The following is a 26,661-nucleotide window of genomic DNA, read 5'->3' as shown; positions in this document are numbered from 1 at the left end:
AGACCCAGCCAGCCATGAGTGAGCCCAGAACAGCAAAGAACTGCCCAGTCGAGTCACTGCTGCTGAAAACCACTAAATTTTGGAGTGTCCTGTTATGCAACAATGGTAACTGTTGTACCACCACTACACAGATGCCATCGCAACATCCAAATTCTGCCTTCTGATGTGGTGAAAAATTTCCCTTTTGATATTTCAATAGACTTTAAAAGGAAATGAACTACCAGTTAAACTGAATGTTTAATACATTGGTAGGAACAGAAGAAATGCAGTAAGGATTAAAATTTTATAATTAGACATTTATGTAAAAGATGTTTCATTTTTCAAAGAAGTTTCCCCCTTTTCCCTATCTTTTTTAAATCTTCCTTAGAGCAATAAATAGTAATTACTATATTTGTGGACAAGCTGCTCCACTGTGTTGGACAGTAATTATTAAATCTTTATGTTTCACATCATTATTACCTCCCAAAATTCTACCTTCATTTCCCTGCAGTTTCACTGGACTGTTTCATAATAAAATTGTACTCCACTCAAATTAGAAGAGCCCAAAGAAATTAGAGCAAACAGCAAATTCATATGAATCAGAGAACCAAAGATTTTGAAGTGCTGATTTAGTAACATAATGTCTACTGGCACAAACCTTCTATTTAATCATATTATTCAAACAGCAATAACAGAAATTAAAGCTACATTAACGAAAAAGGAACTTAGGAATGAGGTCATTAAATATAACTAACTACATTTTAAATACAGATATCATGTATTTCCTGATGAGTATCAGGTAAATATCTGGACTCCTATCCTGAATTCCGGTCTCAGATAAAAAGGTCAGAGACAATTACAAGGAAGATGCTTCATATTATCAGGTCCATTTTTTAAATGATGAGGTCCTTTAGGAAAATTGCTTTAGTCTTTCTTTTTATCAGAGATTTCTGTTGGTCCTTTTGTTGGTAATCCATTCATGTCTGCACCCTAAAATGAAAAAACATTTTAGAAATTATTATAACAAGCCGGGTGCGGTGGCTTACGCCTGTAATCCCAGCACTTTGGGAGGCTGAGGCAGGCAGATCACGAGGTCAGGAGATCGAGACCATCCTGGCTAACATGGTGAAACCCCATCTCTACTAAAAATACAAAAATTAGCTGGGTGTGGTGGCATATGCCTGTAATCCCAGCTACTAAGGAGGCTGAGGCAGGAGAATCATTTGAACCTGGGAGGTGGAAGTTGTGGTGAGCCAAGATTGTGCCACTGCACTCTAGCCTGGTGACAGAGCGAGACTTCATCTCAAAAACAAAATAGAAAGAAAGAAAAGAAGAAGGAAGGAAGGAAGGAAGGAAGGAAGGAAGGAAGGAAGGAAGAAATTATTACAACAAAAAGATATTAAGAGATATTCTCTTCTTTTTTTTTTGAGATGGAGTTTCGTTCTTGTCGCCCAGGCTGGAGTGCAATGATGCGATCTTGGCTCACTGCAACCTCTGCCACCCAGGTTCAAGCGATCCTCCCACCTCAGCCTCCTGAGTAGCTGAGATTACAGGTGCCCACCACCGCGCCTCACTAATTTTGGTATTTTTAGTAGAAACAGGATTTCACCATGTTGGTCTTGCTGGTCTCAAACTCCTGACCTCAGCTGATCAACCCATCTTGACCTCCCAAAGTGCTGGGATTATAGGCGTGAGCTACCGCGCCCGGCTCAAGAAACGTTCTCTTTAAAAACAGACAACAAACTTCAGAGTGAAAACATTTTGCTTCCAGAAATGGGCAGGATGGCTAAATTAGTGCAGCTGAGTACAAAGTTGAATCTAAAAAAACACCAATTCTAAAGACAACAGAGTTGTCCACTCATTTTTTAAATAAGTGTTGTTTTTTTTAAATCTCTATGATCCTTCTAATTAAATCTCTTACCAAAGTTATCAATCAGTGAAACTGGTTTGTATTAGTATAATCTCTCTTCATCCATTAGCTGTTTACCATTACACTTATCAGTCAGAAAATACTGGTTATCATTTTGGCCAAAGGGCAAATGCATTAATCAGAGGCCTACTTTAAAAAAAACTTCAATTTAAGCCAAATGTTAGACAAACTATTGAAGCTTCTGGTTCTAAAACTTGTCTTTCCAAAATCTAAGTGTTTCACCCAAGTACTACCCCCTTTCACTGCTCTTATTCAAGGCATGTGAATTTTCTTACCTTACAGTCCACTTTGCCTTTGTTTGTATCATTGGATTCCTGTATTGCTTTCTTAGGCCATATACGACTAACGAAGGGGGAAACCAGAGGGTATATGTATGGCTCCAGGAATTTTTTGTAGATCCAGAGCAGAACTGGAATGACGATACAAGGAATGCACACCATTTTCCTGAGCTTGAGCTCCTCAACTGTTGATATATATGAAGAAAAAGATTAGTTCATCACAGATTAGTAACTGAAAGAATTTACCAAGATTAAGATATCTGAAAGGGGATAGATGTGGTGGCTCACGCCTGTAATCCCAGCACTTTGGGAAGCAAGAGGATAGCTTGAGCCCAGGACTTTGAAACCAACCTGCACAACAAAGTGAGACCTTGTATCTACAAGATCAAAAAATTAGCTGGGCATGGTGGCGTACTCCTGTGGTCCCAGCTACATAAGTGGCTGGGACAGGAGGATCACTAGAGCCCAGGAGGTTGAGGCTGCAGTGAGCCGTGTTCATGCCACTGCTCTCCAGCCTGGATGACACAGAGAGACTTTGTTTCAAAAAAAAAAAAAGATAATAATACATACATATATACATATATATATATATATATATATATATACATGAAAGGACTTTCTACAGTGTAGGAAAAACTTAAAACATACTATTATATTTGCTAAAAAAAGACTTTATTAAATAAAAAGCTGCTATCTACAAGATAAAGAAATAGGCCAGGTACAGTGGCTCATGCCTGTAATCCCAGCACTTTGGGAGGCTGAGGTGGGCAGCTCATGAGGTCAGGAGTTCGAGACCAGCCTGGCCAACATGGTAAAACCCTGTCTCTACTAAAAATACAAAAATCAGCCAGGCGTAGTGGCGTGCACCTGTAATCCGAGCTACTCAGGAGGCTGAGGCAGGAGAATTGCTTGAACCCAAGAGGCAAGGGATGCAGTGAGCCGAGATCCCACCACTGCACTCCAGCCTGGGTGACAGAGCAAGACTCCATCTCAAAATAAAGAAATAATAGGTGGTAGGCATGAATAATAATGAGGTGCCTGCTTCCAAACTTCCAATCACTGCTCCCTAATCATGAATTTGATTATAAAGGAAAAACAACAACATTTCATAGGTGCTAGACAGTTTACATATATCAACTCATTTAATCCTCAAACAATCAGTGAGGTTGGGTACCTTTGCTACTATGTCTATTTAGAGTTTAAAAAATGGGCCGGGTGTGGTGGCTCACACCTGTAATCCCAGCACTTTGGGAGGCCGAGGCGGGCAGATCACCTGAGATCAGGAGTTTGAGACCAGCCTAACCAACATGGTGAAACCCCGTCTCTACTAAAAATACAAAATTAGCCAGGCATGGTGATGCATGCCTGTAATCCCAGCTACTCGGGAGGCTGAGGCGGGAGAATCGCTTGAACCCGGGAGGCAGAGGTTGCGGTGACCCAAGATCATGCCACTGCACTCCAGCCTGGGTGACAGAGCAAAACTCCGTCTCAAAAAAAAAAAAAAAGATTTCTTATTTTCAAAATATTGCAAATTAAGTAGCATCTGCTGGCAAATGAGTCAGCACCATCACTATGCTTAGACATTTTAAAATTATTCACAATACAGGCAAACAGTGGCCTAGAGAATCAAATCTGAATGTGTCTTTGAAATGAATTACAAGCAAGAGCTATAAACAAAAATGTAAATTGAGGCTGGGCGCGGTGGCTCATGCCTGTAATCCCAGCACCTTGGGAGGCTGAGGGGGCGGATCATCTGAGGTAAGGAGTTCGAAACCAGCATGGCCAACATGGCAAAACCCGTCTCTACTAAAAACACAAAAATTAGCTGGGTGTGGTGGTGGGCACCTGTAATCCCAGCTACTGGGGAGGCTGAGGCAGGAGAACTGCTTGAACCTGGGAGGCAGAGGTCACATTGAAAAAAAAAAATTGCCTGGGCAATAGTGGTTTTTTTTTTTTCTTTTTGAGACAGGGTCTTGCTCTGTTTGCTCAGGCTAAAGTGCAATGTCTCAAACATACCACTTGTGTTCAGAGTTCACTGCAGCCTTGACTTCCCAGACTCAAGCTATCCCCCTTCCTCAGCCTCCTGAGTAGGAAGGACCACAGGCCTGCACCACAATGCCCAACTAATTTTTTAATTTTTAGTGGAGATGAGGTCTCACTGTGTTGCCCATGCTGATCTTGAAGTCCTGAGCTCAAGTGATCCTCCCGCCTAGGCCTCCCAAAGTGCTGGGATTAGCGGAACCTGGCCTAATTTTTTTTTTTAAATAATTAGCAAGGTGTGGTGGCACGCGCCTGTAGTCCCAGGTATTTGGGGAGCTGAGGAAGGAGAGAACCGCTTGCGCCCAGGAAAGCCGAAACTGCCGTGAGCTATGATGGCCCTCTGGACTCCAGCCTGGGCCACAGAGGCAGACCCTATCTCAAGATTAAAAAAAAAAAAAAAAATCCAAAAGTTGTAACCTGTCCAAAGTTCTCACAGAGGTAACTGGTAACTAGAGCTCCTAAGACCATTATTTCCAGTTCTGGTTTTCCTCAATGCTCTTGCCTTTTCCTCTTCCAAAAACACAATGGTCATGTTTTTACCAAACTTTCCAAACCAGCTAAACCCCTTCAAAACAACTGGCAATGCTACCAGTACTAATTTAGTGACTGACAGGCCCTCCATCATAAAGATTCATTTTTACTTCTGCAATTGTGTTTTAAGTAAGTTCGCACACAGTACGGTGTACATAAACTCTCGAGAACAAATACTACTAATCACTTACGCCACAATTATGGGTTTTAAGAGACTTTTTAGCTCTCTTCAGAATGAAGCCTATTTGTATCTTTTAATCTTCATAATAATACTTCGGTAAGATATTTTACTTCACACATGTGGAAATTGGGTCAGAAAAGTCTAGAAGGTGGCTACGAGATATTATTATAATTATTCGCTCCAAGCCAACAAAGCGAGCAAAACGGATTAAAGCTGTTGCAGAGGAATCTTCTTTCACTCGACTTAAGTCCAGACAATAGAGTAGACAGTTGTCTGAGGCTCCATCCGAAATAGGGAAGGCATAATAAGGAAAGCCACCTTCCTCCAAGTCATCCAGTTGAGCATGTCATCTTAGTGGAGACAGAGGGAGCGGGGACAGGTTGAGTCAATGACAACGACTGAAAAGAGACGAGAACAGAGGCCTAACGGTGAAGGTCATAGAAGGGATGTGAAACCGATACTTGGCCACGGAAAAGAACAAAATCAATATTAAAGTATCGGAGAGGCAAATGCAAGCGCCGAGGGCGCCGGTGGTGGACAAAGAATACAGACAGAGGGGAGGGGAGGGGAGGGCGGGTAGGAGGGCGGAGGAGCGCGCTTGCGGAAGGAAGGTACCCTGAGAGCGAAGGCGGGCACCGCGGAGGCCGGCGGGCCGCGACCGCCGAGGAGGGAGGAAGCAGGAGGCCGCGCACCGGCTGGGACTCTGCGAGCGCGGCCCGGGCTGGGCCTGCGGAGCAACTACAAAGCCCAACCCAGGCCGCTAGCCCGGACACACTCACCCGCGACCGCGGAAACGCAGCTGACAATGTCCGCACTTCCGGAGGGAAGGACGATCCGCAGCCGAGCCAATGGGCGCCTTCAACGGGGACGACAAAGGCGCGCTGCGTCAGCCCGGGGACGCACAGCACGCAGCAGTGTTGCCCATGGGGACGCGGCGGGGCTTCCGGCTCTGCGGCCTGCAGGTAGCGCGCAAGTCCTGCGCGTCCCAGATGCCCAACACAAAGCTTCGCTGCGGGAAGAAAGCCTGACCTGACTACTCCCATACCCAGAACGCAGGATTAAAATTCAGAACAGTCTCGGTAAAGGATGACGGCCGTGCAAACGGCGCGGCACCCACAGGGAAGGTGGCAACTAGGCCATTGAGAGGCAATTGTGGATAAGCTATTAGTTTTGCTGGTTTCTTAAATTCAAGGGCAGAGCAAAGTAACATTAAGGCCAACTTTACGAAAGTCAGTTGCTTAAAAGAAGCAGTTATATCACTTTATAAACGAAAGTACTGACACTCGCTAGGATGTCAGTACGTGTTGGCAAGGATGCGTGGAAACTGGGGCCCTCCATAAACCGCTGGTGGAAATGTAACGTGCAGCCTTTTTGGAAACATTGGAAGTTCCTCAGATGTTTACTCGGGTAACCTTATGATCTAGCAATTCCACTCTAGTATATACTCGAGAAATGAAAACACAAAAATCTGCACACAAACGTTCACAGTAGCATCGCTTCTAACAGCAAAAAAACCTGTTTATCAATTGATGAAATGATACAGGTTGAGCATCAACCTAAAAAGCTTCAACACCTGAGCCTGAGTGCTGTCATACTCAAAGGCAATGCTCAATGGAGCCATTTCCAACTGGGGATGATCAACTGGTATATTCACATACTGGATTATTCTGCAAAGAAAACCACTGCAAATTCCTTTTGGGATAATGAAACTTTTTTTGAGATAGGGTCTTGTTCTGTCTTGCCCACGTTAGGGTGCAGTAGTGCTCACTGCAGCCTCCCACCTCAGCCCCCCAATTAGCTGGGACTACATGGAAGTGACACCACACTTAATCTTTTTTTTTTTTTTTAAGAGAGACAGGGTTCTGTCATGTTGCCCTGGCTGGGCTTGAACTCCTGGGCTCAAGCAGTCAGCCTCCACCTCCCAAAGTGCTGGGACTATAGAAATGAGCCACTGGGCCCAACCATGAAAATGGTTTTTAATGGTGCAGGGTAAACAACCTGTTTCTAATTCTAATCCTAAAAAATCCTCATTTGATCCATCCTTGTATGGACACTTGAAATATGTTCACTAATAAAGACAACCAACATTCTTTTCCTTTTAATTACATTTATTTTAATGCTGAATTTACTCCCGTGCCATAAGTTTTTGTTTCTTCAGTTTCTTCTGGGATATCTGGGGAAAGAAAAATGTGTTGTTAAGTTTCTTGGAGAAAACCATAGTACATATTGGAGGACTTCAGCTTATTCTGGAGGCAGGAAACCTAGTCGTTAGAAGACTAAGGGGGAAAATACTTAAATGGTAGAAATCAACAGAACTTAAGTTCATTAGATGTAAAGATTAGCGTACAGAATCACTCAGGTTCTTGACTTAAAAGAACTGAATGTGCTCAATTACTGAAATCAAGCTTCTTAGATTTGGGAGGAGGGCCCATTTTGAAGTGACTATGTACATCTAAGTGGGGCCATCAGCAGATAATCATACGGGCCTGAGATATTGAATATAAAACTACCATTTTTTTTTTTTGAGACGGCGTCTTGCTCTGTCGCCCAGGCTGGAGTGCAGTGGCGCGATCTCGGCTCACTGCAAGTTCCTCCTTCCGGGTTCACGCCATTCTCCTGCCTCAGCCTCCTGAGTAGCTGGGACTACAGGTGCCCGCCACCACGCCCAGCTAATTTTTTGTGTGTTTTTAGTAGAGATAGGGTTTCACCGTGTTGGCCAGGATGGTCTTGATCTCCTGACCTCGTGATCCACCCACCTCGACCTCCCAAAGTGCTGGGATTACAGAAAACTTACCATTTATTATTAGTCAAGAAACAAACTTACAAAAGCCAAAATAAGACAGGTGAAAGGGTTGCTCAGAATAGTTTTCTTTCATAGTTATTCCAAAGGTGTCCTAAGATAGTCATCACAGCAACCACACATCTTTCTACTATCACAAACAAAACTGGGCAACTACTAATTTACCTTTTTCTTCTGGGCAACCTCCTCTTCTGGTTTAGGAACAATCTGTTCCTTTTCCGTAAGGATCATCTCAATGTGGCAGGGAGAGCTCATGTATGGGTTAATCCGACCATGAGCTCTGTAGGTCCGGCGGCGCATCTTAGGTGCTTTGTTCACTTGGATATGCTCAATGACCAGAGAATCTACGTCTAAACCCTGGGGAAGAAAGGAAGGAGAATGAAACCAGGAACATCCTTAATTGGTAAAACACCACAAACTATCATTGCTAAATAGGAATTCCCAGGCTTGCTCCAAGGTCTTGCCTCAATGAAATCATTTTTGAAAGGCAATCCTTTTATTCTGCAAACAGCATTTTTTTTAAACAGTTGTCTACCTTCACCTTTATGTGTCTAAATTGCCACCAAACTCAGTGTGCTATACATTTTGTCTATGAGTGGCCTTCCCAAAGATCCTTAGACGGGTGGAGAGCTGAGGGGTAAGGAAGAACCCAATTCGAAGTCTTGATGATAAAATTTCTCAGCATGGCTTAGAAGGTTTGGAGCCATACAGACCCAAACTAATTCCAGTTCTGGCCCAGACCTTCAAATGCAAAAGCCTAATGGGTAATATACAAAATGGAGAAATTTGTGTTTTGTCAACACAAGTTTGTCATTGTTTAAACTTTTTGAAATTTTAAACAGTTTCTTTCTGTAATGTAACATGACTCTCCATTATGAAGGTAGGCCACAAACCACATTAATCACTGCCCAGGCAATCATTTTGATAATTAACCATACTACCAAAGGTGTATGGCATAAAAAGGGGTAAAAGCCCCTAAAGTACCTCCAGTGTAAAAAGACAGCAGAAAACTAGAAATACTAAGTGTTAGGCTTAGAGACCACAGAGCATGCTTCTGGATCGTCACAGAATTTTGCCATAAAGGGACTCAAAAAAAAAAGGAAATAGTTTCGTTCCGTGGAAACTGGAGATAGAAATTTAAAAAATCCTAAATGAGTTAATTACTGAAAACAAGAAAATCAAGCACATAAATCTGAAGAGCCAACATTAATTAAACAACCACCCAAGTTGCACAGGACATCAATGGTTTGGGTACCTTAAGTTCAGCATTACTCTCTGCGTTTTTAAGCATGTGCAGCAAAAATTCAGCACTCTTTTTTGGCCACCGACCTTGTGTCCAGCCCCACTGCTTGGCCTGAAAGAAAATGGAGATGAGTCATTTTCCTTGATTTAAATTAACATTACAGCCAAGATGAATTTATTTTATCTGACATCAAGGTTTCTTAGGATATGGTTTATTTCACCATCAATCCAAGGTGACCTGTCATTACAGCAACCAGAAATAGGTTCATCAGCACGGATCTTAGCCATTCTTATCCTATCCCATCACTTTTCCATAAAATCTGTCTTTTCAAATGGCAACTAAGAATTCTCACCTGCGCACACCTGCCAACTCCACCATTGTAACGTCGGAATGGTACGCACTGTTTCTGTAAAGTGACATCTTTCAGATACTTCGTGGCTTTTCGTATATGCATACCCTTGATGGCCTGAGCAGTTTCACGAGTGTTCTAAGTATGAAGAATAACGTGTTGGTTAACTAGATCAAAGCTTTAATTTTTAAAGTAAACGTTAAATTTTCAGCTTTTCAAAATGTCAAGTTATTTCTATTCTTTGGGGGCAAGGCAATTAAAAAAAACTTGTGACTAAAAGCCAGGGAACCTTCGTTGAAGCTAGAGAAAACCCCAAAACTCCATTTATTCACTGTAAAATGTTTAAATTCCATCATCATGTAATTACAATTAAAATGTCCCATCTTGATCTGCACACTAGGTTTTCAAACGGTTTTCTCGTACTTCTCAATTTCACAAACGCTACATCCTTACACCCTGATCAATGCCTAAATATAAAGTGGCTGCTCAGAATTTATTAATTTTCACGGTAAATCCAAAGGTGTCCTAAGAAAGTCATCACTGCAGCTACCTTTTTTGAGTAGAACATGAGGAACTGTTGGATCACAACTATGAATCGCATACCTTAAAGTGAACACGAAGATTGGAACCTCTTGATTTGCATGCTAGAAAATAAAACGTTTTGGTTAGTATCTTATGCCAACCCCCAAGTAGGAAATAGGTATCTACCTCCTGTCCACTTACATTTCGTGGGGTTCTCCGGGTCAAGTGAATAGCGAACCATTTTCACAGATTACCTAGAGAAAAGTACAGTGTAATTCTGTCAATACGTATTTACAGTAATTCATTCAGTATAAATATTAGATGATTCGAACAGCTGCTCAGAGAGTAGTTGTTTTCATTATTAATCCAAAGGTGTCCTAAGAAAGCCATCATCGCAGCCATCCTTTCCTCCACCCAGGGCTTCCCTTCCCTTTTATCTGCCAGTAACTACAGCACTGCTTCCACAGAAGTAGCCCACACGGGCCTCACCAATCCAGTCCACCCTTTGGAAGAAAATACAGCCTGTTTCAATCCAATGCTGGATCTTCCAGGCGTAAAATGACTCGACGCATCCGCATGGCACAACTCAACTAAAACCCTCTACACCTCCTCCCTCCCGCTCTACAGAAACCCCTTCGCTGTCAGGGCTGCAGGTAGTGCCGTCTCTCTCAACACCTTCGGGCTATGACCCACGTTAAGAGCCCTCCGGTACGCAACACTCTTGTAGAAATGTGTAAAGCCTCCACCTGACTTTATTTCCCCCAAAACTTTTTCCTCGTTGCGGCCACAAATGCGTCGCGTATCCGGCCACCACTCACCAATAGACACTGGACTTAACGGAGTCCGCAAGGACCACAGGCGACCCGCGCCCCACGGCGGGCCGGCGCCCCCACCAGTGGAGGAGCCCGGTCCTCCCCATTCCCGCCCATCACGTCCCTCTGCGGACCTCAGAGGCCGACCGGCCCCCGGCTCCCAAAGTCAGGCCCTCCGCCACGTCCTCCCGCATAAGAAACCACCGCCTCCAGCGAGGATTTAGTAGCCCTAGGAGTTCTCCTCCCGGGAACCTGGAGACCGGCGCCCCCGAAGCCAGGATGGCGGCGATGGCAGGAGGATTGAGCCCTCGGAGCAACGCAGAAGAAACGCTCACCTCAGGCTGCTTAGGCAAAGAGGAAGAGCGGTGGATTCTGGGAGAACTCATGAGAACTTGACTTCTCGCGAGATTCGTAGCCGAAGAAACGAGATCTGAGGAGGCTGGAGGGAGGAAAGGGAAGGGAGTGTGGAATATGTTTTAAGAACGTGTGAAAACGAATTGCCTCCTTAGGGACTGTCTCAAAGTTCTCTTTTTTTGTATACAGAAATAAAAATTCAGGGTTTTAAATGTCAGTCAATTAAAAACAGGTTTGTAGTTCTAGGACAGGCTACGTATTACTAGATATGAAAGAAACATTTTATTTATTCGTCAACACTAGTTAGGTTTGATTATGTGGCCCCATACCCCTGAAAGTTGTTTGTAAATGGCCAATTAAAAAGATGAAAGGATGAGACGTAATTATGGTAATCAGGAAATTCTCAGGATGAGAATGTCATCCAATCAATTGTATTATAACCTGTGTGAAAAATGCGCTAACTGAAGGGTCTGGTTCAATATCCTCGTTGTTCCCCACTGCTTCTAGATCTTCACCTGGAGGAGAAAACCTTTTGGCATTTTCTTCCCTTTTTTCCTTCCCCAGGTCATCTCTCTGGTTATTCCCTCATAGTCAGTGATGCACTTAGCTTGTTAGGTCTTCTATTTCATGGCACCACCCCTCTATGCAGCTCAAACTCCAGTAGAGTAGACTCCAGGCCAGGCTCACTTGCTTCCTTGACCTCAGTGTTGGAGACCACAGCCCCAAGTCTCTCCCCTTGACTCCACTTCCATTGCTGATGCTGGATTCCATGGTGTTTCCTCGGTAATTCCCTCCCCTCACGTGAGCTTTCAACTGCACGCTAACTCCCAGATTAATACCCCCCGCCCCACATCTTTCTCCTGAGCTAGACCCTGATAGCAAACTACTCCCTGGACATCCTTTCTGGGAGGTCCCTGAAGACCTGAGGTTATTTGAAACCTAACGTGCCCTTAAACAGAACTCTATCTTCTCCCCCAGGTTCCTCTTTGATGTTGCATGGTGACAAGAGTAACAGACAATGATTCTATAAGCTTACTAGATTCCAGGCAGTATTTTCAGTGTTTTTACATGCATTTCCTCAAGTAATCCTTAGGACAACCGTTTGTAGATGATGAAGTTGATCTGGCTGCTACAATGTGTTAAAAAGAAGAAGAAGAAAAAGGAACTCCCCTGCAAACGCAAACCCAAGGTCCGGCAGCTGGGAGTGGCAGCCCTGGGATCCAAGGCAGGCTTCTGTGACCAAGCTTTGCGTCCCTAGGCGACCCTGCCTTTCTCCCTTCCTTGTTTGGCGACTTCCCCATACACCTAGGATCTTAAACCAGAAAGATGAGAGACTCCCCTCTTCTTGTCTTTGCACATACAATTATTAAACAAAATCTGGATTTTTCTTTTAAGTGGTCTACTTGCCCTAATTATTTCTGCACTTTAATATATCCTCCATATTCCTGCCAGTCATTTTTCTTTTCTTTTCTTTTCTTTTTCTTTCTTTTTTTTTTTTTTTTTTGAGACAAGATCTCACTCTGTGGCCCCAGGCTGGGGTGCAGTGGTGTGATCTCAGCTCACTGCAACCTCCGCCTCCAGGTTCAAGCGAGTCTCCTGCCTCAGCCTCCCAAGCAGCTGGGATTACAGGCACCCACCACGATGCCCAGCTAATATTTGTATTTTTAGTAGAGATGGGATTTTGTCATGTTGGCCAGGCTGGTCTTGAACTCCTGACCTCACGTGATCCGCCCACCTCAGCCTCCCAAAGTGCTGGGATTACAGACGTGAGCCACCACGCCTGGCCCTGACAGAGTCATTTTTCTAAAATGGCTGTCAAAATGATCATGTCATTTTTTGGGGTTCCTTTTTTTTTCCTGTGTCCCCTGTTCCAAATATTTGGGGATGATGTAAGAGCCTTCCATGATCTGGCCTTTGCTTTCCTCATCTTTTATCCCTTCTTTCTCCATCCCCTAGGGACTCCAACCATATTTTCTCTGATTTTAGGGAGAAATCAAGCCTATAATTAAAAAGTCACACCACATTTGAGTCTGTCAGCCAGCACTGGATTAGATTAGAAGACGTTTAAGCCTTGTGAGATCATTTCCTTTTGAGTGAATAGTTTGTCTTTTGACAAACTATTGTCTTTTGAATCTTCAGTGATTTTCCTATAAAACTTAAATGAACTTTTTTCTTAGATGGCATCTCTCTCTGTTGCCCAGGCTGCTGGAGTGCAGTGGCTCATTCATAGCGCACTGCAGCCTCTCTCTCTCTTTTTTTTTTTTTTTTTTTTTGCTTCTTGCTGTGTTACCTTTATTATATTCCTAGACTAGTTTAACATTATATTCCTGAGACTAGTTTAAAAAACAGCCTGCAACAAGAGTATTCTCATCACCAGCTACCTTTTCCACCTTTCTTCTTTTTCTGTTGCTGTTTCTTTTTTGTTGCTGGAGCCCCTGCAGGTCTCTGGTGTCTTGGGAGTATGATGTTACTTGTAGATGCAGATAGTGTCGCTGCACTGCCAGGTCTTGGGGAGGTGGGCGGGCTGCCCACAGTTTTTCTGGCATCCAGTTCTGATGAAGCTCCTGCAGTTGCTCCCTGGGTCCCTTTTCCAATCTGATCCTTCTTTTTACTCTTCTTTCTTCCCCGGTAGTAAGAATGTTCTTGCATTGGTAGCCATCTTTCTGGATCTGGGGTAACTTTGGGGTCATAATTCTTAGGCGATTTTCCCATCTTTTTCTTCTTTTTCAAATTTTACCACCCTTGCTCCTTTCGTTGACTATCTCTAGTAACTTTTCCACTCTTCTTCCAAATGTACATAGCACCAGGAGAAGTTTCCAGAGCATTGACATCTACTTTTAGAGTCATGCTATCTGATAATGACAAGTGTTCACAAAGAGCTTTGTCTTTCTCTGGATCTACAAGTGAGGAAGCAGAAATAAGCTGTGTCAGGGTGTGAAAATCTTTTGGATTTTGTTTCCATTGCTGTTCTAGGTCACTAATTGCCTCCTTCTTCTGTCTATATTTGAAGTTTGCAGTTTCTCTTATCAAGGACAAATGAGCAGGAGATTTGGGCCGATGGTTTTGACACCACTGGATAGTTTGTGTGAAGACCTCAATGGCACTATCAATATCTTCCTCATGGCTATACATGATCACGAATGCAGACACCATGCCTGGTTTCTGCTTTAACTCCCCTATGCTTCTCAATATTAGACATGCTTAGAAATATTACCTTGAGAAATCTTCGACTGTGCCATGGTCAGCTTAATTTCAGCTGCATTTTCTGGATGTTGATCTGAAAATTCCTGAAGCAGCTCTGTTGTTTTTGTGTGCTGCTTTCCAGGCAAACCTGGGCAGCTTGGATTAACACAGATGGGAGATGCTCAGGACTTTGAGACTATAAACTGGCTGATATTTTGCGGCATTAATTGGCCTGGTTTGTGTACATAGCAAGTAAAGCTTTGTTAAATTCTATAGCTTGTAGTTGTTTCTTGGAAAGCTCAAACTCCACTCTTTCTGCATTGATTAATTTCACCTTCTTCTTGGAGTCAAAGACATTTTGGTCCTTGTTAATGGTAATGATGTTGTTTGCAATTACAGCTAGTAATCCCGCATCTGTTGGTTTCAGTTTTATTATTTGATTGTAAAGTTGCAAAGCCTCCTCTGTTCGACCCTGAAGCTGCAGAATATAGGCCATCTGACTATGAATGATGGCCAGTCCTGCCTGTGGGTCTTTCTCAGTCCCATCACAGTCTTCTGATCATGAACAGTGGCAAAGATCTTCAGCTTTTTGTAGGATTTTTGTGGCCTGGTTCAGCTGGCCTTATCCAATCGGCACACATGCAGTGTTGTAGCACAGTTCATGTGTGCCTTCTTGGAGGCCCAAGTTCTCTGGAACCACTTTTTCCCAATTGCTTTGAGGAGTAACAACTGCTGAAAGGTTTGTTTTCCTCTCCTTTTCATAATCATCTTGGGAGTTTCAGGTGAGATCTCTGTATACTCTAAGTATTCATCATAGCATTCCAAACGGCATAATGCTTGTCCATAAAACTCCTTCAGTTTGTCTGTCTGCTGGTTGGCACTCTACTGTCTTCAAGGCATTCTTAATTCTGTCCAGCTTGTAGTTGCAATATTCCTTTTCTTTCTTTTCTTTTCTTTTCTTTTTTTTTTTTTTTTTTTTTTGAGATGGAGTCTCACTGTGTTGCCCGGCTGGGATGCAATGGCACAATCTCAGCTCACTGCAACATCTGCCTCCCAGGTTCAAGCGAAATTCTTCTGCCTCAGCCTCTGGAGTAGCTGGGATTACAGGCACCCACCACTACACCCGGCTAATTTTTGTATTTTTAGTAGAGACGAGGTTTCGCCATGTTGGCCAGGCTGGTCTCAAATTCCTGACCTTGTGATCTGCCTGCCTCGGCTTCCCAAAGTGCTGGGATTACAGGTGTGAGTCACCATGCCCAGCCCAGCCTATTGTTTAAAGATATTTTGTTCTTTCTTTTCTTTCCTGTAGTTTCCTGACTAGTGCCTTACCCATTATTCTCATGTTCCTGGAATTTGTGATACAAAAACAACTTACTTCCAATCAATAGCTTATATTTTGTTTTTTGTTGTTGTTGTTTGTTTGTTTTGAGACGGAGTCTCACTCTTTCGCCCAGGCTGGAGTGCAGTGGTGCGATCTCAGCTCATTGCAACCTCTGCCTCCCGGATTCAAGCCATTTTCCTGCCTCAGCCTCCCGAGCAGCTGAAACTACAGGCGTGTGCCACCACGCCCAGCTAATTTTTTGTATTTTTAGTAGAGATGGGGTTTCACCGTGTTAGCTAGGTTGGTCTTGATCTCCTGACCTCGTGATCCGCCCGCCTTGGCCTCCCAAAGTGCTGGGATTACAGGCGTGAGCCACCGCGCCTGGCTAGCTTACGTTATTTTACTGTAAATTCTTGGTAAACAATTTAGAAACTGCCTCGTCTTTTTTTCCTTTAAAAATCCACTTGTAATTGCTGCGAACCAGAGCATATATTTAGGGCAATTTGAATTTATGCTTCCAGGTTGCAATCCTCAAACTTGGCCCAAATAAACTACTTATATTACTTTTGACTCTGTTTTTGCCTTGTGTGTCCATAATGTCATCTGATTGTCTCACTTTTACTGATATTAACACTGGGCAGTTGGCCGGGCACAGTGGCTCATGCCTGTAATCCCAGCTCTTTGGGAGGCCAAGGTGGGAGGATTGCTTGAGTCTTGGAATTTGAAGCTGCAGTGAGCCATGATCATGCCATTTCACTGTACCCTGAGTAACAGAGACACCGTTTCCAGAACCGAAAATTTAAAAAAAAAAAAAAAAGATGGGCAAATGAGTTCAGAAATTGTTGCTGTGACCCCTTCCTTATGAAGTTCCTCATCAGCTTTTCATCTAATGGCTTTAGGAGCTATTAAAGTTCAGAGCCTACATTCATTATGTCATCAGGTGTTGTAAAATAATGACTTTGTAATTCTGTTATTCCATTAGCATTTTTTATATTGGACTTGTGTAAAAAAGAACTTTCCCTCTTTCATTAACTTGGTTATCTTTCAATATTTTTATACCATAGAGCAGAGAATAAGCAAAAAAGTTGCAATAAGTAATGCATGTAGGTCTTGGATCCACGTGGGACATCATCGAGGGGAACCTGCCCTTAGTGCATCCAGCCTGCACCTAGTGCAGCTGAAGGGCACTGGGTCTTTGTTCCTTGGGTATGTTAAATAAACTGAGTTGTGTACCAGCATTTTCACTGTGACCTGTCATGTGAAGTCAGGTGTGGAATTTTCCACTTGTGGTGTTATGTTGGCTCTCAAAAAGTTTTCGATTTTGGAACATTTCGGATTTCGGATTTTCGGGTTAGGGATACTCAGCCTATACCACGTGTTGTGGCTGGATGCTTTACATTTACTATTAATAGTTCACGGGCCAGGCTTGGTGGCTCAGGCCTGTAATCCCAGTACTTTGGGAGGCCGAGGTGGGCGGATCACCTGAGGTCAGGAGTTCCAGACCAGCCTGACCAACATGGTGAAACCATCTCTACCAAAAAATACAAAAATTAGACAGGAGTGGTGGCACATGCCTGTTAATTCCAGCTTCTTTGGAGGCTGAGGCATGAGAATCACTTGAACCCAGGAGGTGGAGGTTGCAGTGAGCTGAGATCGTGCCACTGCACTCCAGCCTGAGTAACAGAGTGAGACCTTGTCTCAAAACAAAAAACAATAAACAAAACAAAACAAAATAAAAAAACAAGCTTAACGGAACCTCATGATTGGATGAGATGGCTGTGGCAAGCTGGGCTGCCCAGGAAGCGGACTCAGAGAGCAAACCGTGCGCCTGCGTTCCACACTGGAAGGGAGCGTCAGGAAGCCGAACTTAAGAGGGGACTGACGCAGCCCCAACACTTCTCCCCGACCCCAGGGGGAATTCAGTAGCTGGAGATTCCCGCAGCTGCCTCTCATTGGGGGTAGGGCTGGGCATTTGTTCCTCCCCTATTGTTCAGTCACTGGCTGTGGGCGGCCCCAGGAAGAAGGTGTGACCTTCTTCAGCCAGTCCTCAGAGAGGACTAACAGCACTCTCAGCAGAGGGAGACTGAGTCCTTCATTCCTGGGAGGTGTCTGGGAAGCACATCGCAGCGTGCACCGCACCAGGTATTAATGTGTCCTTTTACAGATAAGAAAACTGAGGTTCAGAAGGGACAAAGCCAGGATGCCAGCCTAGATCTATTAATACCTTTGAATCCTGTGCTCTTTCCCACCGTCCTTGCTGCCAGTTCCGCACATTTTCATGCCTTCCGGACTTCTTACCGACCGCGCCGTATTTCCGGGTAATCTTGCACTCTATTCTAGTCCTGCTCTCCTGCCCTGCCCCGGGCAGTCTGTCTCTTGGTCAGCTGTCTCTCTTCACCCCAGCTTTGGCTCTGTTCTCAGGGCTTGATCCACCACATCACATTCCGCGTTCGCTGCTGCCTGAACTCCTCAAAGTGGACCCAGTGAAAGCTGTCTTGAGGAGGACTATTCTGGTGCTGAGGCTGGGTACATTCGTGAGGCCAGGAACACGGGATTGAATTCCAAGCAGAGCACCAGGATAGCTGTAGCAGAAATCCAGGCAAGAGCCAGGAAAATGGAAATGGAATAGCAAGCGCTGAATTAATTAATTAATTAACTTTTGAGATGGAGTCTTGCTCTGTCGCCCAGGCTGGAGTGCAGTGGTGTAATCTTGGCTCACTGCAACATCCCCCTCCGGGGTTCAAGCGATTCTCCTGCCTCAGCCTCCCGAGTAGCTAGGATTACAGGTGCCTACCACCATGCTTGGCTAATTTTTTGTATTTTTGGTAGAGACGAGGTTTCGCCATGTTGGCCAGGCTGGTCTGGAACTCCTGACCTCAAGTGATTGGCCAGCCTTGGGCAAGTGCTGAATTTAAACCCTGCTCTCCCGAGGACTTCTATTGGGTTCTGCCTAATGGTAACCGCCGAGGCTTCCCTTACTCTGTAGATCTCCTGGGAGCAGCAGGAAACAAGAAACCCTTAGCCTTTTCAAAGTAATAGCCATTCTCCTCACTGACCTGACAAAGACGGATGTCAAGTGGGCCCTGCAGGAGTGTGACAGTTTGTCCAAACAACTGTTTTTAGTTGAGGCTATAAATTCTTAGGAAAGGGTTTGTCAGTGTGGCACATTAAATCAGTTGGCCAATATGGATTACTCTGACCATCTTCTTAGAAAGCAACGTCTTTGGGGATTTTCAGATGAGTGAGTATTCAATGCTCTGTCTTTTAGCATTATCATCCACTTCCCCTGCCCCTCGTAGAATTCTCTTTAGAGGATTGGCTCCTGGGCCTCCAGGAGAGCGAGCAGTAGGGTAGGGTGGTGGGGGGAGAGGAAAGTCTTAAGCCCTTGCCAGGGATTTACTTTGTTCTTTTCAGTCGGAGCCTCCCATACAATGCTGTTTTGAGCTTCACTTAGAAATTGGCTTTATTAGCTAGGAAAGGGGAATTCTTTTCACAACAATCGGAAAATGTAATCCCTTACTCAGGCAGCTGGAGTCCTTTTATTCGCCTCTCCAGACCTTGGGCTGCTGGCTGCTCCTCTCTGCCGCCTGGCTGTCTCTCCCTTACCTCCCAGAGTTAGGGTAATAGCTGACATTTTTCTTCACTAGGCTTTCCTAAGGGATTTCATTCCGTTTGTGAGACACTTTAATTCCTCAAGCTGCAAAGTTTGCTTTTTATTGCTGTAGCTCTACTTATTCCATAATTTTTTTATTTTTTATTATTTATTTATTTATTTTTTTGAGACAGAGTCTTGCTGTGTTGCCCAGGCTGGAGTGCAGTGGCGCCATCTCAGCTCATTGCAACCTCTGCCTCCCAGGTTCAAGCAATTCTCCTGCCTCCCGGGTTCAAGCAATTCTCCTGCCTCAGCCTCCTGAGCAGCTGGGACTACAGGAACATGCCACCACGCTCAGCTAATTTTTGTATTTTTAGTAGAGAGGAGGTTTCATCATATTGGCCAGGCTGGTCTCGAACTCCTGACCTTGTGATCCACCTGCCTCAGCCTCCCAAAGTACTGGGATTACAGGCGTGAGCCACCACGACCGGCTTATTCTGCATAATTTTTAAGAGTTGTGAATTGTTTTAAGATCAAATTTAAAAGTACATTTTCTTTCTCTTCTTGTCATTAACTGATGTTGGGTATGTGTGTGTGCTTGTGATTTCCCTGGCTGGGCCAGTGTATAACTTCAAAGAGGGCTGGTACCTTGCCTTTAGCCTGCTGGATAGCACTCCTCCGGACCCTCCCTCTACTGAGCAGCTCCGTGGACCTGTGCAAATCTCTACCCAGCTTTGTTGGACAACAAAAGACCCTGGAGAATATCAAGCCCTTTAACATACCCAGTTTGTGCTCCCAGACATAAGATCTCTTTGGCCATGTATGTGGGATTCCCATGAAAGAGAAGCTTCATTTCCAGCAAGAATCTGGCTTCCACCTAGACTTGGGCAACAGATACTGAAAAGCATATTGCCGGTCAACTAGACAACCTGCTTCCGCTCTTGATTGCCCCTGTAATCCATCTAGAACAGCCAGAGCAATTTATTTATTAAAAAATTTAAAATTGGCCAGGCGTGGTGGCTCACGCTTGTATCCCCAGCACTTTGGGAGGCCGGGGTGGCAGATCACTTGAGGCCAGGAGTTCAAGATCAGCCCAGCCAACATGGTGAAACCCTGTCTTTACTAAAAATAGAAAAAGTTGCCAGGCAAGATGGCTTATGCCTGTAATCCCAGCACTTTGGGAGGCCAAGGCGGGCGGATCATGAGTTCAGGAGATGGAGACTATCCTGGCTAACACGGTGAAACCCCGTCTCTCTCTACTAAAAGTACAAAAAATTAGCCGGGCGTGGTGCCACATGCCTGTAGTCCCAGCTACTTGGGAGGCTGAGGCAGGAGAATGGCTTGAACCTGGGAGGCGGAGGTTGCAGTGAGCCGAGATCGCACCACTGCACTCCAGTCTGGGCAACAGAGCGAGTCTCTGTCTCAAAAGAAAAAAAAGAAAACAAAAGAAAAAATTAGCCGGGCATGGTGGCACCTGCCTGTAATCCCAGGTACTCGGGAGGCTGAGGCAGGAGAATCTCTTGAACCCGGGAGGCAGATGTTGCAGTGGGCCAAGATCGTACCATTGCACTCCAGCCTGGGTGACAGACTGACTCCATCTCAAAAAATAAATAAATAATAAGTAAAATTTTAAAATTATTCAAAAATTTAAAATTATTTATATGTGTTTTGTAGAAAGTCAGATATAGCAGATAAGCAGATTAAGAAAATAAAATCCTTATATTTCCAAAAGATTAGCCTTTAATATATCCTTCTAGTATAGTGTGAGATATATACTTCATGTGTGTATGTGTATACATATATACTTACCAGGTGAAATTATACTGTACATACTATTTCATAATCAGATTTTTTTCCAGTTAATCTCAATTTTACCATGTTGATACATTTTCATCTCTTCTAATACCTAACCTCAATTTCATTTATCCCAGTTGTTCCCCAAATGTCCTTTCCAGTTGGTTTGTTCAAAGCAAGACCCGCCAGGCACAGTGACTCACACCTGTAATCCCAGCACTTTGGGAAGCTGAGGCAGGCAGATCACTTGAGGCCAGGAGTTCAAAACCAGCTTGGCCAACATGGTGAATCCCTGTCTCTACTAAAAATAGAAAAAATTAGCAGGGCGTGGTGGCACACACCTGTAGTCCCAGCTACTCTGGAGGCTGAGGCATGTGAATTGCTTGAAGCTGAGAGACAGAGGTTGCAGTGAGCTGAGATCATGTCACTACACTCCAGCCTGGGCGACAGAGCAAGGCTCTGTCTCAACAAACAAACAAACAAACAAACAAAAGCAGCCACACACACACACACACACAAAACAGAAACAAAGCAAGACCCAACTAGGTCCCACATGACATCTGGTTGTTGTTTCTGTTTATTTTATTTTTGAGACAGGGGCTTGCTGTTGCCCAAGCTGGAGTGTAGTGGCGCGATCTCGGCTCACTGCAACCTCTGCCTCCGGGGTTCAAGTGATTCTCCTGCCTCAGCCTCCTGAGTAGCTGGGATTACAGTCGCCCACCATCACGCCTGGCTAATTTTTGTATTTTTAGTAGAGACCGGGTTTCACCATGTTGGCCAGGTTGGTCTTGAACTCCTGACCTCAGGTGATCTGCCCGCCTCGGCTTTCCAAAGTGTTGGGATTACAGGCATGAGCCACCGTGCCCAGCCAGGTTGTTCTCTTTCATAATCAGTTTTAGAATCAGAAAATTTAACATTTACTATAATAATATTATCTAATCTAGAGACCATATTTAATTGCTGACAATTATCCCAACAATATATTTTATAGAATTTTTTTTTGGATGAAGAGCCAAATTCAGAATAAGACATTGTGTTTGGTTGCCATGTCTCTTTATTTTTCTTTAGTCTGAATAGCTTGGCATTCTTTGTAAAAAGAGCTTTCTCTTATTAACTGGGGTGATTTTGTTGTCCTAAAATACAGTTTCTAGAACTATAATAACTATAACTAGAAAACGTAATCTTTAAAAAATATAAACTATATAATATAACACTCCCCACTTCTCTCCAAAGCACTTCCCAGGTTAAAACCCTTGAAAGACTTCACATTTCACACCCAATAAAGTCCAAACTTCTTACTGTGCTGTGCAGGCTGATCTAGCTCCAGGCCCTCATTTCCTATCCTTTTCCTCTGCACTGACTTTGCTCCAGCCACATTGGCTCCTTGCTGCTTCAGGGATACACTTAACTCATTCCTGTCTTGATGCCTTTGCTTTTGCCTTTCCTTCCGTGTAAGATGATTTACAACCAGGTCTTTACGTGTTGGCTTATTCTAGTCACTGAAGCCTTAACTCCTTCCCTGACACTCAGTCTATGCAGCTCCTCTCTGACATAATCTTGTTTTATTGTCTTCACAACATATCTCACTGAATGAAATTATCACGTTTATTAGTTTTCTTCTTAAATTTCTAACTCCTTTTCAAAAAATGTAAGCTTCATGAAGACATAGTTCTTTTTTTTTTTTTTTTTTTGAGACAGAGTCTTGCTCTGTTGCCCAGGCTGGAGTATAGTGGTGTGATCTTGGCTCACTGCAACCTCTGACTCCCGGGTTTCAGTGATTCTCCTGCCTCAGGCTCCCCAGTAGCTGGTATTACCGGCGCATGCCACCACAGCTAATTTTTGTATTTTTAGTAGAGAGGGGGTTTCGCCATTTTGGCCAGGCTGTTCTCAAACTCCTGAGCTCAGGTGATCCGCCCACCTTGGCCTCCCAAAGTGCTGGGATTACAGGCATGAGCAATTGCACCTGGCAAAAGCCATAGTTCTTCTCTTTTTTCCCTCCAGTGCCTAGAATAATTTTTTGTTTATAATAAGTTCTCAACAAATATTTCTTGAATTACAACATAATACTGGAAGTCCCAGCCAGAGCAATTAGGCAAAAGAAAGAATAAAAGGACATTCAATTTGAAAAGAAGGAAGTAAAATAGTCCCTGTTTACAGATGACATGATTTTATATATAGAAAAATTAGGCCAGATGCGGTGGCTCACGCCTGTAATCCCAGCACTTTGGGTGGTAGAGGATGGTGGATCACTTGAGGTCGGGAGTTTGAGACTAGACTGGCCAACATGGCAAAACCCTGTCTCTACTAAAAATACAAAAAAATTAGCTGGGCGTGGTGGCATATGCCTGTAATCCCAGTTACTCAGGAGGCTGAGGTAGGAAAATCACTTGAACCTGGGAGGTGGGCGTTGCAGAGAGCTGAGATCACACCACTGCACTCCAGCCTGGGCAACAGAGCAAGACTCTGTCTCAAAAAAAGAGAAAAATATAAAGATTCTACTCAATAACTCTCAGAACTAATAAGTGAATTTAGTAAAGTTGCAGGATACAAAATCAATATTCAAAAACAAGTAGCATTTCTAGACACAAACAAGAAAAGAAATCAAGATGGCACAATGGTGTACGTCTGTAATCTCACCTACTCAGGAGGCTGAGGCAGGCAGATTGCTTGAGCCCAGTAGTTCAGACCAGCTTGGGCAACATAGCAAAACTCCCAACTCAAAAAAAAGAAAAAAAATTTAAAAGGTAATCCCATTTACCATAGTTACACCCCAACCCCCCCCAAAAAAGCCCCAAACTCTAAGAATAATTTTTTTTTTTTTTTGAGATGGAGTTTTGCTCTTGTTGCCCAGGCTGGAGTGCAATGGTGCAATCTCAGCTCACTGCAACCTCCGCCTCCTGGGTTCAAGTGTTTCTCCTGCCTCAGTCTCCCAAGTAGCTGGGATTACAGGTACCTGCCACCACGCCCGGCTAATTTTTGTATTTTTAGTAGAGACAGGGTTTCACCATGTTGGCCAGGATGGTCTTGATCTCTTTACCTCGTGATTCGCCTGCCTTGGCCTCCCAAAGTTCTGGGATTACAGGCGTGAGCCGCTGCGCTCAACCTAATTTTTGTATTTATTTATTTTTTTTGAGATGGAGTCTTGCTCTTCTCCCAGGCTGGAGTGCTGTGGCATGATCTTGGCTCACTGCAAGCTCCGCCTCCCGGGTTCACTCCATTCTCCTGCCTCAGCCTCCCAAGTAGCTGGGACTACAGGTGCCCGCCACCATGCCCAGCTAATTTTTTTTTTTGTATTTTTAGTAGAGACAGGGTTTCATCACGTTGGCCAGGATGGTCTTGATCTCCTGACCTCGTGATCCGCCCGCCACGGCCTCCCAAAGTGCTGGGATTACAGGCGAGAGCCACTGTGCCCGGCCAATTTTTGTATTTTTTAGTAGAGATGGAGTTTCACCATGTTGGCCAGGCTGGTCTCTAACTCCTGACCTCAGGTGATCTGCCCTCCTCAGCCTCCCAAAGTGCTGGGATTACAAGTGTGAGCCACCAAGCCCGGCCCCTGAGAATAAATTTAACCAAGGAAGTAAGAAAATATCTGCAAGGCAAACTAAAGAACACCAAGGAAAGAAATTGAAGAGAACATGAATTGGAAGATGCTGGGTGCAGTGGCTCACGCCTGTAATCTCAGCACTTTGGGAGGCTGAGGCGGGTGGATCACCTGAGGTCAGGAGTTCAAGACCAGCCTGGCCAACATGGTGAAACTGTCCCTACTAAAAATACAAAAAGATTAGCTGGGCATGGTAGTGCATGCCTGTTAATCCCAGCTACTCGGGAGGCTGAGGCAGGAGAATTGCTTGAATCCGGGAGGCGGAGGTTGCAGTGAGCTAAGATCATGCCACTGCACTCCAGCCTGGGACGACGGAGCAAGACTCCATCTCCAAAAAGAAAAAATAAGTAAATAAATAAATAAAATATATAAATAAATAAATTGCAAGACATCCCATGCTCATGGGTCGGAATAACTAATATTGTTAAAATAACCATACTACCCAAAGCAATCTACAGATTCAACTAAAATCTCTATCAAAATACTGATGACATTCTTCACAGAAATAGAAAAACAACCCTAAAATTGGTACCAAACCACAAAGGACTGTATAGCCAAAGTAATCCTGAGCAAAAAGTACAAAGCTGGAGGCATAAGCAAAAAGTACAAAGCTGGAGGCATGATGCTACAAGACTTTAAAATATACTACAAAGCTATGGTAACAGCATGGTACTGGCATAAAAACAGACTCATAAACCAATGGAACAGAATAGAGAACCCAGAAGTAAATTCATGTAACTATAGCCAACTGATTTTTGACCAAGATGCCAAGAACACTCATTGAGCAAAGGGTGATCACTTCAATAAATGATTCTGGTTATTTTTATGCAGAAAAATTAAACTAGAACCCCACCTCTCACGCTATACAAAAATCAACTGAAAATGCATCAAAGACCTAAATGTAAGATTTAAAACTATAAAACTACTAGGAGAAGGTCAGGTGCAGTGGCTCACGCTTGTAATCCTAGCACTTTGGGAGGCCGAGGCAGGAGTTCAAGACCAGCCTGGCCAACATGGTGAAATCCCATTTCTACTAAAAATACAAAAAATTAGCCAGGTGTGGTGGTGGGCGCCTATAATCCCAGCTACTTGGGAGGCTGAGGCAGGAGAATCACTTGAACCCGGGGGGCAGAGGTTGCAGTGAGCTGAGATTGCACCACTTCACTCCAGCCTGGGCAAAAAAGCAAAACTGCATCTCAAAACAAACAAACAAACAAAAACAGAAACAAACAAAAAACAAAACCACTAGGAGAAAACATAGGACAAACACTTTAGGACATTGGCTTGGGAAAGTATTTTATGAATAAGACCTCAAAAGCAACAAAAGCAGAAAAAGCAAAAATAAACAAATAGGATGATATCAAACTAAAAAGCTTCTGCACAGCAAAGAAAACAGTCAACACAGTGAAAAGACAACCTAAAGAATGGGAGAAAGTATTTTCAAACTATTTATCTAATAGGGAATTAATATCCAGAATACGCAAGGAACTCAAACATCTCAACAGCAAAAAACCAAACAATCTAATTAAAAAATGAGTGAATGACCTGAACAGACATTTCTTAAAAGAAGATGTACATATGGCAAATAAATATATGAAAAAATGCTCAACATCACTAATCATCAGGGAAATGCAAATTAAAACCACAATGAGGTATCATCTCTTCCCAGTTAGAACTGCTATTATCAAAAAGACAAAAGCTAACAATGCTAGCAAGTATGTAGAGAAAAGAGAATTCTTATGCACTGCTGCTGGGAATGTAAACTAGTATGGCCACTGTGGAGAACTGTATGGAGGGTCCTTAAAAAACTACAAATAGAACTACCATATGATCCAGCAATTCCACTACTGGGCATTTACCCAAAGGAAATGAGATCGTATATTGAAGAAACCTCTGCATCCTCATGTTTATTGCAGCAATATTCACACTAGCCAAGATATGGAAATGACCTAGGTGTTTAACAATAGATGAATGTATAAAGAAATCGTGATATAAATACAAAATGGAACACTATTCGGCCATAAAAATGAATGAAATTCTGTCATCTGAGGCAACATGGCTGGAACTGGAGGACATTATGTTAAGTGCAATCAGCCAGATGCCAGGCGTGGTGGCTCACGCCTGTAATCCCAGCACTTTGGGAGGCTGAGG

General features: G+C 43.7%; 2 protein-coding genes, 3 non-coding genes and 1 pseudogene across 8 annotated transcripts; all 6 read right to left on the bottom strand.

Annotated features, from left to right (window-relative positions):
• Positions 1 to 218: 218 nt before the first annotated feature.
• Positions 219 to 5,796, bottom strand: C4H18orf32 (chromosome 4 C18orf32 homolog). 2 transcript variants are annotated; one of them, XM_003267580.4, is made up of 3 exons: positions 5,719 to 5,796; positions 2,185 to 2,372; positions 219 to 969 (listed from the first exon to the last, which is right to left on the bottom strand). In XM_003267580.4, exons 2-3 carry the CDS (start codon positions 2,347 to 2,349, stop codon positions 904 to 906), a joined length of 231 nt encoding a protein of 76 aa, XP_003267628.1. In that variant the 5' UTR covers positions 2,350 to 2,372; positions 5,719 to 5,796; the 3' UTR covers positions 219 to 903. The 2 variants fall into 2 exon arrangements, with proteins under 2 accessions (XP_003267628.1, XP_003267627.1); XM_003267579.4 differs by having other exon boundaries at positions 5,555 to 5,746.
• A 1,233-nt stretch (positions 5,797 to 7,029) lies between these two features.
• On the bottom strand, positions 7,030 to 11,090 carry RPL17 (ribosomal protein L17). Of its 3 annotated transcripts, none has more exons than XM_003267574.4 (7): positions 11,001 to 11,090; positions 10,055 to 10,107; positions 9,935 to 9,975; positions 9,335 to 9,469; positions 8,995 to 9,093; positions 7,905 to 8,096; positions 7,030 to 7,112 (listed from the first exon to the last, which is right to left on the bottom strand). In XM_003267574.4, exons 2-7 carry the CDS (start codon positions 10,092 to 10,094, stop codon positions 7,065 to 7,067), a joined length of 555 nt encoding a protein of 184 aa, XP_003267622.1. In that variant the 5' UTR covers positions 10,095 to 10,107; positions 11,001 to 11,090; the 3' UTR covers positions 7,030 to 7,064. The 3 variants fall into 3 exon arrangements, with proteins under 3 accessions (XP_003267622.1, XP_004087761.1, XP_030666321.1); XM_004087713.3 differs by having other exon boundaries at positions 10,800 to 11,007; XM_030810461.1 differs by lacking the exon at positions 11,001 to 11,090 and adding an exon at positions 10,672 to 10,765.
• LOC115834950 lies at positions 7,791 to 7,854 on the bottom strand. Its single transcript, XR_004029933.1, has one exon. It is a non-coding gene; the product is annotated as a small nucleolar RNA SNORD58 (small nucleolar RNA).
• On the bottom strand, positions 9,813 to 9,877 carry LOC115834949. The gene has a single exon (XR_004029932.1). It is a non-coding gene; the product is annotated as a small nucleolar RNA SNORD58 (small nucleolar RNA).
• Positions 10,187 to 10,251, bottom strand: LOC115834951. Its single transcript, XR_004029934.1, has one exon. It is a non-coding gene; the product is annotated as a small nucleolar RNA SNORD58 (small nucleolar RNA).
• A 2,299-nt stretch (positions 11,091 to 13,389) lies between the features above and the next one.
• LOC100579382 lies at positions 13,390 to 15,142 on the bottom strand (annotated as a pseudogene).
• Positions 15,143 to 26,661: the final 11,519 nt, after the last annotated feature.

The sequence above is a fragment of the Nomascus leucogenys genome, chromosome 4 (genome assembly GCF_006542625.1).
Source record: "Nomascus leucogenys isolate Asia chromosome 4, Asia_NLE_v1, whole genome shotgun sequence".
Classification (NCBI taxonomy): domain Eukaryota; kingdom Metazoa; phylum Chordata; class Mammalia; order Primates; family Hylobatidae; genus Nomascus; species Nomascus leucogenys.
Note: the sequence above shows the minus strand (reverse complement) of the source record. Positions and strands in the feature narration are given on the sequence as shown.